General features: G+C 27.4%; 1 protein-coding gene across 2 annotated transcripts in view; it reads left to right on the top strand.

Annotated features, from left to right (window-relative positions):
* Positions 1-705: 705 nt before the first annotated feature.
* The window catches only part of LOC100202679 (WD repeat-containing protein 17), an 84,520-nt gene continuing 72,474 nt past the window's right edge, over positions 706-12,751 (top strand). The window contains exons 1-2 of one of the 2 annotated variants that reach the window (XM_065812397.1): positions 706-952; positions 11,498-12,158. In XM_065812397.1, coding sequence (XP_065668469.1) covers positions 830-952; positions 11,498-12,158 — 784 coding nt within the window. In that variant the 5' untranslated portion in view covers positions 706-829. The remainder of the gene's footprint in view (positions 953-11,497; positions 12,159-12,751) is intronic. The other variant, XM_065812398.1, reaches the window with a different exon arrangement.

Below are 12,751 nucleotides of genomic sequence, written 5' to 3'. Positions count from 1 at the left end.
AAAAAAAAACTGTGCGGGTTCAAGTTGGCATTTTAAAACTTAAAGAGTGTAAAATATATTAGGACAGTGTTGATCTAAATCCACAAAAATCTGTGTGTGTGTGTGTGTGTGTGCGTGTGTGCGTGTGTGTGTGTACATATACACTATACACTTATGGTTTCCAAATGTCTTGTTTTTACGGTGGAGAATACAGTGCCGAATCTGTAAAATAAGTTTTTTTACTGTGTTCTCTTTCATAAAAGCTGGTCATCTGGCAACCCTATATACACTATAGATTATTATTGGTTAATTCTGTACAGATGTGTTGTTGATAAATGATATTTATAATTAGTATATGATTTTTTATTTTATGTATTTTGTAAGTATTGCATATTTCTAATACTAGCTTATTTTTAATTTTATTTTTTCCATCTTACATAATAATGAGATTTTATAGATAATTATGTTGTAACTTTTTTTATCATTCCAATATCTGGCTATAAACATTTTTATAATACAATTATTTTCTTTTCTTATATATAGGGTGACCATTGTCCTGGTTTTTACACAGGAGAATGCAGCGCTAAACTAATTAAAATTATTTTAGTGCTGTGCTCTCCTATGTCAAAACTGGGACAATGATCACCCTAATTATATATATTTTTTTGTAACATAATATTCAATCTTTTGTAATTAATCATTTAAATCGTAAAGATTTAACTGTTTTTGTTTCTTATTCACATTCAAGAAATTTTCTTGCAATAAAAAAAAGATGGAATGTTAAATTGTCATAAAAAATAAATTTGAAAATTATTATTAAATAAATAAATTAAGAAAGAAGTTAAAAGGTATGAATATCTTACGACAATATGCTGTGCTCACATCAGGAGCACAGCCTTGGAACAATAACATTTGCGCTGCTAATGGCTTGTATTTTGCTTATTGTGCAACTTTGGCAATTTATATATATAGAGTAAGTAGTTTTTATTTAAATATTTGGTTTACTTTTAAATTTAAAATTTTTTCCGTGTTAAAATAGAAAATTGTTTTAGTTTAATTTATATATATATATATATATATATATATATATATATATATATATATATATATATATATATACATATATATACATATATACAACCCTCGGAATTAGGGTCGGCATTCGGCAATGCCGACCTAACTGCCAACCTGAAAGTATTTGAGATCGGCAAAAATTTGCCGACCTTGTTTTAATGTTTTATGGTTAGACCTTTGTATCAAATAGTTTTTGCCGACCTAATGCCGACCTCAAAAAAATTGAGGTTGGAAAAATTATTGCCGACCTCATTTTTCCTAATTTCGAGGGTTGTATATATATATATATATACATATATATATATATATATATATATATATATATATATATATATATATATATATATATATATATATATATATATATATATATACATATATATATATATATATATATATATATATATATATATATATATATACATATATATATATATATATATATATATATATATACATATATATATATATATATATACATATATATATATATATATATATATATATATATATATATATATATATATATATATATATATATATATATACATAAATATATATGCTGTGGTTACCCTTAGTGAAAAATTTAAGCCCGATTTTAGCTCTGAAGTCCAATATTTAGTACCCTCTCAAGTCCATTTTCTATTTCAGTGTGGAGAAGAATAGAGGTTGCGTGATTTTGCATTTTAACATCTAATAAAAGGCATTGATAATCCTTTCAAGAAAGAGGGAGGACCAATTTATATCTATAATAGCATTATATCTTGCAAAACAGTGCCAGGGCAGTATCCAGGGTGTGTATGTGTGTGCTACAGAGCTCCCCCCCCTCAAGTTTGCAAGAGGGGGGGGGGCTCAGCCCCTCACCAAAAAAAACCGGATCAAACAGAAATTAAAAGAAGCCTCTATTATGGGTTTAGTATTTATCATAATTAATTACTATATTATAATTTTTGAAATAAATCACATATTTAAAAGAAACAACATTTTTAATTTAACATTTTCAAATTTTTGAAAGTTCCTCTTTTGTGTTTGAGTGCCTTTTTCTGTGGTCTACCACAGTAAGTAGCAGGTTCTGTTTTAATGCCTCGTTCTGACACAGATGGGTGAAATCTTGAATCAATTTGACTCCTCATTCTGCCATGTCATTGATGACAGTCAACTCATTGATAATATTTTGGCTATTAGGTTTTTACCTTCAGCTAACTTCCATCCAGTCTGTTTCCTTTAGGTTTAGATGTTGGAAAATCAACCAAATCTGAGATCCAACCAAACTGGGCAGACTAGAAATATTCTCCATGTTTAATTTAGGGAAGACAGGTTTTCCAAGTTCAAATGTTTCAGGTCTGGGACATTTCACCACTTTCAGAGCTTGGGCAATGCCATTTTACACATTCTTATCTAACTGATCTTCTGCTAGTGGCGTCATGTGCAACTGATCATCTGCTTTTTTATTAAACAAAATAACCTCAGCAGCATTTTTGACAGAAATATTAAACAACTCCTTAATTTTTTTCTGAGAAAATTCCCTTTTTCTCACTTCTGTTAAAGAGCTTTTGGTTTTATTCTTTGCTAGCTTTTTCCTTCTTTCTTCCAACTGAAGTATCTTTAACTTGGTATTAACAGTATTATATTTTTGTTGTAAAAAATTTATTAAATGTATTATAGATTTTAGCAATTTTGAGTTCTAAATAAAAAAAGAGCTGATTAAAATTTTTTTGGAAAAGTAGTTAAATTATATTTTTATCTAATAGAAAAGTCTGAATAGAACTCCTCTGCCAAAGATCCTTTAGAGCACCAGCCACACATTGGGTTCTTTCATCTGTCTGGCATCCTGTATCAAGTTCTGCAATAAAGTTGCAGAACTTGTTCTCCGTTTGGTAACTGTGAAGCTAAATGAACTTCAATAGCATCTTCCAGCAAGAAGATTCTGCGTTTCAATCTAGTATTCGACCAATCCTTAACCAATTTGTTATGTTTAATTTTTTTTAAAAATAACCTTTTATTGACAATGTCATTAAATACACACACATATATATATATATATATATATATATATATATATATATATATATATATATATACATATATATATACAGCCCTCGGAATTAGGAAAAATGATGGCGACCTCTAACAGTTTAAGGTCGGCAATTTATTGCTGACTGTTAGAGGTCGACATCAGATCTAACAGTCAGCAATAAATTGCCGACTGTTAGAGCTGATGCTGACCTCTAACAATTTTTTGTGAAAAAAAATTTGACACAAAGGGGTTATCATAAGACCTAGAAATGAGGTGAGTGATTTTTTGCTCTCAGTGGCTGTTGAACTTTAACTCAGATAAAACTCAATTTTTTTCAGCTAATCATTATTGCATGAGTCATCTATCCATTGTCTTCTAGGATTAGTTCTTTCTTCCAATTTTTCTTGAAACTATATATCAAATTTAATGTTGCTTCTCTTTCTCTTTAATGTAATGTTGCTTCTCTTTCTCTTTTCTATAAATACTATAATGGGCGCTGCTCTAAAGAGCTAGCGTCTCTTGTGCCATCTACTAAAATTCAACCTTGTGCTACTCATTCAATTAAGTCTCATCCTTTTACTGTGACTTTTCTCAAGTGCTCCAAAAATTCTTTTTTGTCTAGTTTTTTTAATTGAACATCAGTTCTTTAGAATTCGCTCCCTTCTTGTTTTCCATATTCATATAATTTGCAATCTTTTAAGTTGCCTGTTAATTGTTATCTTGCTTTATAAACTTCATCTTTTCTTTTCCAGTAACTTCCAATATATATATATATATATATATATATATATATATATATATATATATATATATATATATATATATATATATATATATATATATATATATATATATATATATATATATATAGTGGATGCAAAAAGTATCCAACTCAAAGGAAAAACTTTATTTAATTAAAGACCATTCAACAGAATAACGTAAACAAACACTATTCTAATGTAATTTTACATGGGAAATACAAATATCATATCAAAACAACAATATCATTAAATGTTGACTTGATAATTGCAATTTTGTAAAAGTTAAGGTTCAAAAAGTATCCAACACATAAAAAAAGAATTTGATTCACCAATAATTTGTTATCCTTTATGTTCGAGGGAATATTCTAGAATCAGAAAATGTTGCAACATTCTAGAATGCAAAAGAACGTCATAGAATCTTTCTAACTGCAGTCATTCATTACCTGACATCTTCATTGAAAGGTGGCCTAAATTTTACGCTCTTCAACAATGCCTAAAACTGCAGAATTGTCTGAATCAACTAGAAAATCAATTATTCAGCTGCACAGAGATGGTTTGGGATATAGAAAAATTTCATCTGTGTTAAATATCCCAATTTCGACAGTTGGTGATACTGTTCGGAGTTGGAAATCCTTCCATTTTTCGACTAGTCTGCTTCGTTCAGGGCATCCTACAAAAATATCTGACCGTACAGCTAGGAATTTAGTTCGAAAAGTATAGAATAATCCTCAACTGACTCGCTCTGAACTGCAAAAGGACTTGCAATCATCTAGGACAAATGTTTGCAAGAATACAATTAGGACAGTTCTTCAAAAGAGAGGATTCCACTCTCGGTTACCAAGAAAAACCCCTCTTGAAGGAAATTCACGTAAAGAAACGCTGGAACTTTGCTGAAGAGCATTTGAGTAAACCTTTAAGCTTTTGGGATAAAATATCATGGTCAGATGAGACTAAAATAGAGTTGTTTGGTCGGAACTGTGTCAGTTATGTTTGGAGACAGAAGAACTCTGCGTTTCAACCAAAGAATACTGTCCCAACAGTGAAGTTTGGAGGTGGCAGCATGTTTTAGGGTTGTTTCTCTTCTGCAGGCCCTGGGGAATTGGAAATCATAGAAGGAAGGAAGGATGAACTCCGAAATGTATCGGGCATTCTTGAGAGATGTGTCGTGAAGTCAGCCGATAAATTGAATCTTCCTCGAGATTGGATATTCCAACAAGACAATGACCCTAAGCACACGGCTAGGGCAACTCGTGCATGGTTTCAGGAGAGGGAAATTGACTTATTAGAATGGCCAAGCCAATCACCTGACCTCAATCCAATTGAAAATCTGTGGCCATAATTGAAATTGAGGGTACAGGAGAGAGATCCAAGAAATCTTATCCAATTGAAAGAAATAAGCAAGGAAGAGTGGGCTAAAATTCCTATTAGGATATGTGCTAATCTTGTGAACAAGTATTCTAATCGTTTAGAAGCAGTTTTGGCTGCTAAAGGTCACATGACGAAGTATTGAGTAAATTTTTTACAATTTGTTAAATACTTTTTGAACCTTAACTTTTACAAAATTGCAATTATCAAGTCAACATTTAATGATATTGTTGCTTTGATATGATATTTGTATTTTTCATGTAAAATTACATTAGAATTGTGTTTGTTTATGTTATTTTGTTGAATAGTCTTTAATTAAATAAAGTTTTTTTCCTTTGGGTCAGAAATAAAGTTTTTCCTTTGTGTCACTTTTTGCACCCACTGTATATATATATATATATATATATATATATATATATATATATATATATATATATATATATATATATATATATATATATATATATATATATATATATATATATATATATATATATATATGTATATATATATATTTATATATATATATACATACATATATATATTTATATATATATATGTATATGTATATATATATATATATATATATATAATGTATATATATATATATATATATATATAATGTATATATATGTATATATATTTTTTAATTCACCTCCCCAAGGTCGAGTAGGCTACTTAATTGTGGTTATAACCCTCTCTCAACTCTCTCCTTATATATATTTGTGTGTGTGCATGTGTATATTATTATTATTATTATTATTATTCCAAAAAACTTAAAATGCAAATTATTTTCTTCACAAAGCTTATCTTGTTTCATATAATATTAGAAAATTTCTGTAAAAGTTTAAAGAAAATCTGACAATATTTAGGGCTCAATAAAAGTTTTAACTTTTTAAATATACGGTCAAAAAAAAAAATTTTATTTATTATTTTTGTATTTTAATATTTTTAATTTTTAGTTAAAAATTATAACATCTGTCAAATAATCATGAAAATAAAGTATAAGTTGATAAATTAATATTAGGTTCTAATAATTATTTATTACAAAAAAATACTTGGTATTATTAAAATACTGATTTCAAAAGTATTACATGTAAGTACGATGTACATAAAATGATGTAATTAAAAATAAATTTTATTCTAATTTATCATGCTATCATGGCTACTTTATAGTAAGATAGATGAATCCAGAAGTTTTTCTTGACAAAACAAAACAGAATTTATTTTTGGTCCTCATCTTTACTGAGGGTTTCATTGTATTTCTGGATAAAAGCAATGTCACACTTTGTGCTATCATTGACAACCTTCATTTTGTCAACTTGATCCTTCAAATCTTGATAGCAAGTATCATATTCCCATGCTTCTGGATATTTCAGCGGAAACTCTTGTCCTCCTTTTATGTCACAAACTTTCAAAGACATTTGAGTCACAAACTTTCAAAGACAGTTAAAGTTCTAAATTGGTCCAATGTTTTGAATGGTTATTCCTATATTTAGTAGAACAATGTTCGTCTTGTGAACAATGGTTAGGAACACTTTTTATTTTTATTATTTAATTTGTCTTAATTTATTTTAATACCTAAATTGTTTAAAAAATTAAAAAAAAATTGGAGTCATCTAAAAAATTTGCTGATTTCTCAGCTTAAAGAATATTTTTAGATTTTTAAAAAAGATCCACATAGTGATAAAAAAATTATGGTGTATCACTAGTTTTGAAAAGTACAAAGAAATTTGATACTTTAACAAGTTTATTAAAAGTTTTGAAACTTATATCATTTTTTAATATTTAATAATTTTAACATTTTTTCACAAATATGCATGCAGTATGAATTGGTTTTGATATGCTTGATTCTTGTAAAGTTTTATTGTTAGTTAAAGTCTTAAATAAGAGAGATCAAGCTGAAATCCTACTAAAGCTTAATTCATTTTCTCAGATAAAAATTGTCAAGAAAGTAGATTTACAGTCAGTTAGTAGTTTATACCCCAAAAACCTTATATAAGACTGAGACTGACTCTTGATTTAGTGTAAGAAAAATAATAACAAAAAAAGATTAGCAAGCAGCTAAGAGACACGTTAGTCAAAATAACATTAAGGTAACAGTTGTGTAAATTGTTACCTTATCACTTTAGTTTTACTGTGTTCTCCTTCATAACAGCTGGACATCTGGCAACCCTACCTGAGAACCGCAAATTGTGGAAAAATCTTTCAGATTTTTCCACATTTGGCGGTTCTCAGGTAGGGTTGCCAGATCATTTTAAAAACGGACACTAAATGAACAATCTCGATTTTTTAATGAGGTATAGAAGATCTATTTAATATATAATTTGGACTTATAACGAGTAATTAAATTTTCACTGCAGCATCGTTTCAAAAACTGAAAACGAGCACAAAATTAAAAATACAATTTTTCTAACAGAAGTTCATTTTTTAATTTTTTGTCCAGCGTGTGCTGTTGATTAAAAAGTTAATGTCTATTTAAAAACCTCAAAATGGACTATTTTGTGCTCAATTGAAGTTCATTAATTACTCAGTTCAGTTGTTTTTCAATTCTCAGTGAATGTGCGTGAAAATTTATTTTTAAAATGCCCTCTCCAGTTTGGGATTACTTCAAAAAAGTTGAAGGTAAGTTTATCATTTAAAAAATTTTCCTTAGTCACTAAAATCTTTATCACCTTCAATAAAATTATTTTAAAAATATGTGATCAAGGAGTTTTTTTGTTTCTAAGGGATTTTTTGGGTAATTTAGATTTTATTGGCAAAAATCAATATTTCTGGTTTTATGAAATCAAGTAAATTTAGACAAAATCATAGACACCAAATAGACAAAAAATTATGCTTTGTAGACTTATGAAGTGAAAATTATTTTTTAACTGAGCAATCTTAGGACACCATCAAAAATTTGATAGACACAACAAGGACAAAAAATTAAACATTTGTTGTGTCCATTACAACATACAGAATTGTCTATGTCTGTGTTGTAAGTCTATCCATAGACTAGTCTGGTTACTAATTTCAATAACAAGCAATGAAAGATGCAAGATTCTTTTCTTGCTGGACTTATATTGGTAAACAACATAAAAAGAAGAAGACCACGTAAATATAATGCAAGCAGAGTTACTATTTTTAGCTACCAATATAAATTATTTGTAAATAATGGTAAATCTCATTTTGTACAAGTGTGTTTCAAAGCCTTTCTTTCTATATTTGAAATAAAAAAAGGTAGAGCAGAAACAATAAAATGAAGTATTTCTACTACAGGTGCAGTGTTTTTTTTAAATTGGAATATTTGTAGAAGAATGATAATTATAATAGTTGTAAAAGACAACAATGTGTGAAAAATCTTATTTCTAGTATAAAATTTTCATTGATTTTACACTTAATGCAAACTTAACATTATAATTTTAGGTGAGCCACCTAAAGATATGAGAGGAAAACATTTTACAAGGCTGCATAAGATTCCAGATGATGTACGTAAAAAAATAATAACCCATATTTCATTATTCAGGGGAAGGCAGTCATACTATTCTAAAGAGAAAACTAGACGCATTTATTTAGATGAAGAACTGAATATAAATAAAATGTATAGCATGTTTGTTATACTTTATCCAAATGTAAAAATTTGCTATGAGTCATATAAAACAATATTTAACAATAAGTTTAATATTGCTTTTGGTTACCCTTGAACAGACACATGTGCTATATGTGATGAACTTAAAATCAGAATTGACATTGCTTCTAAAGATATTTTGGCTAATACCGAAGCACAAGAAATGAAAATTACACTTAAAAATTTTGAATTTGAAAGAGATTTGCACTAAAAAAAGGCTGAAACTTTTTATAGAAGAAAAAGAGAGTCTAGACTGAAAGCGCTGCGAGAGCAAAACTATGAAGCCATTGCATTTGACTATCAAAAAAATTTAAACGTGCCAAGTAACTCTAGCAATGATTTTTATTATAAGAGAAAACTTTCATTTTTCTCGTTCAACATTCATTTATTGGCTAATAAAGATGTTTTTATCTATAGTTACGACGAAACTGTTGCCAAAAAGGGTTCAGATGAAGTAACATCAATGCTACATGATTTTTTTATGCATCATTTAAGCCCATTAGTCAAAAACATAGATTTATTCTATGACTCTGGTGAGCAAAATAAAAACTACACAGTCTTTAGGTTTTTGGATTATATGATTCAGCATAAGAAAAGATTTGACTCCATTAAAATTACCTTTCCTGAAAGGGGTCATTCCTACATGGAATGTGACAAAGATATGGGTCTCATTAACTGCAAATCTCAGTCAATATACCTTCTGATTGGGTTGAAATTTTTAAATGTGCTTACAAATGCCCCACTCCATTTCATGTATTTGAACCTAAGCAGGATATGTTTAAAAATATGACTCATTTCTTGAATCCTCTTTATAAAGCTGCGTGTCCTGTAGCTACAAGACCACTTTGAGAAGTGTTTTTTTCTGTTAACTCTCCTGGAATAATGTCTTACAGAGACTGTTAGAATGGTGAATATTTAAAATCATTCATTTGTCAAAATGTAAGAAGAAAAAGAAAACTGGCAATATTAGAAAACCTTTTAAACTTGTATAGTGAAAGACTGTATAAATAAACTTGTATAGTGAAAGACTTGTGTATATCAATAGCTAAATATAAAGATCTTCAGGTACTTAAAAAGTTTATAAACAAACCTGATTTTTTTGATTCACTACCATATGATGACAACACAGATGAAGATTATAAATATATATGAAAATAGTTTCTTTTTTTTTAAGTTCTTTTGTTAAAAAAAAAATCTTGTTTTTGTACTTAATTTTGAAAGCCTTTTGAAATTAAATTTTAGCGTGTTTAATAACATGAGCAATTAAAATTCTAAATATTGTTATATATTAAATCTTACATTAAATAAGGATGATGCACACGTTATTATCCATAGTTTGTACAGTTATAAATCCAGCAGAATTTAGATCAATAAAGATCCAATAATATATTTAATTATATCTTTATATAATTATATCTTTATATATTTAAATAATATATAAAGATATAATTATATATTTAGCATTCGAAATCTCCTATAATCTTTGATATTTTTAAATTAAATTATTAATAATGATATTAATAATGAATTTGAAAGAAAAAGTTAGAAAAAACAGCATAGTCCGTTTTGACCCTACTTTAAATATTAAGTGATAAAACTTGTATTTTTCAAGTTGAAATAAATATTTCTTGATTTTACCTTCATAAATTAGGTAATAATGTGGAATTATTATAAAAAGGGTCACTTTGTAATAAAATTATTATTAAAAAATGGTTTTGAAACTTAAAAATTGATTATCTCAAAACTAATAAAATGTGACTTTGCCGTTTGTTCCCCTGGACTCTTCATATATATATATATATATATATATATATATATATATATATATATATATATATATATATATATATATATATATATATATATATATATATATATATATGTATGTTGTCAGAAAGTTTTTTCCGTATTTTGTTGACAAAAAGTAAAAATTAAAATGCAAGACTGGAACTTTTTTTTTATTAATTGATAGACTGCCTACCCCAACCAAACCCTCAGTCGATGTAGCAGCACTCCCTTGCGAGTCAGGCTAAAAGATAGTAGATGTAGCAGCACTCCGTTGCGAGTCAGGCTATTTGTCAGTCGATATAGCAGCACTCCGTTGCAAGTCAGGCTATTTGTCAGTCGATGTAGCAGCAGTTTGTTGTGAGTCAGGCTATAAGATAGTCGATGTAGCAACACTCCGCGCATGATTTACAGTAAAAAAAAAAATAATAAAATCATTTTATTAAAAAAAAAAAAAAACATTTTATTAAAAAAAATAAAAATAAAAACATTGTTTATATTGTTAAAAACATTCAGAATGTTTTTAAAAACATTCTGGTCAATTAAATTTGCGTTTTTGCGGTTTTTTAAAAAAACAAATAATTTGTAATTAAATTAATGGTTTTTACTTTCTGACAACACGCAAATGTTGGACGAAAGTCAAAAGTAATTAAAAGTGTTGTATATGTTGGCGTATATATATATATATATATATATATATATATATATATATATATATATATATATATATATATATATATATATATATATATATATATATATATATATTATTGATATTTACATCATTGATATATAGGATATCTTCTTTAAATAAAAATTGTTATTATAAAAATTATTTATGTTATTACTTTCTTTCTTACTTTATACTATTTAATTAGCGATATTTGTTTAAAAACTTTTTTAAAGCTGGATGAATCGACACATAAGTATGTTTTGCACTCAATAATGTGCGAACACAAGAAAACAATTACTGCAATTACCTTCAAAGAGAATGCTGTAAACATTTTAGCTAGCACTTGTTTGAATAAAGTAGTTATTGTGTGGGATATTTGTCGTCAATGTGTTATCTCAAAGTTAGAAAATTTGACTAGTGAAATATTATCACTCGAGTGGTATCCTTTTTATAATAATACACTTGCGTTTGTTCTTGAAAAAAAAGTTCTTAACCTATGGGATTATTCTTCTAAAGTTAATAATGTAACAATTTATGACACTCCCAAGTTTTCTCATAACATTTCAGCTTTCAAGTGGAATGGTTTAAATTCAAATAAATTATGTTTTGGACATGTTAATGGCAGTCTTTCTTTCTTATGCTCAGGAAAAAAGTCTGCTAAGCATGTTCTTCCTACTGTTAATTTTGAGACCTCTTATGAAAGCGACCCTGTTATTGATATGGACTGGGATCCTTTGTCAACTGAATATATCTTAGTTTCCACCAAACAATCTGGTATAAGGTTAATTGACTCTGATTCTCATACAATAATTATGAAATACAAACTTCCAAGCTCCATAACAGTTCGAAAATTTTGTTGGATCCCACTATGTCCTGGAATGTTTATAAGTTGTGGTAAGTTTGTTCAATTTGTATTTATAAATAATATATATATTTTTTTGGTTTTATATGTATATTTGCAGGTTTATAAGTAAGGATAAGAGATAAAGCTAAGAAACATCTCTGTAAGTAAGAAAAATGTATTCTTTAGATCAAAAAATATATATTATCATGAAAAAAATTATAGTTTTATAAGAATTGAAAAATGGCAATTTTTGTAGAATATTTTAAATATCACAAGTACTAATTTTTCAAAAAAGTGTTATGTATTTTTTATAATAAATTAGTTAAATAATAAATTTTATTAATTTTAAATGTTTCTGATAATTAGTTACTCATTTCGAATGATGACAAGATTTAATGATAAATTGGGTTTAGTAAGGCAAAACTTGCCTACTAAACCAAATAGGTTACATGGGCAAAAAAAATAATAGAACACAATATCATTGTTAATATATTTAATGATGGTCTTGTAGGACTAAGGGAGGATTAGGACAATGATGTAAAAAATCATTTATTTATATACATTGTTTATCACAAGTAAAACATCATAAAAAAATGTGTATTTACTAACTATTGAAAAAAATTAATACTAATGCAAATAAATG

The sequence above is a fragment of the Hydra vulgaris genome, chromosome 12, assembly GCF_038396675.1.
Source record: "Hydra vulgaris chromosome 12, alternate assembly HydraT2T_AEP".
NCBI lineage: Eukaryota > Metazoa > Cnidaria > Hydrozoa > Anthoathecata > Hydridae > Hydra > Hydra vulgaris.
This window is presented reverse-complemented; position numbering and strand designations above follow the sequence as displayed.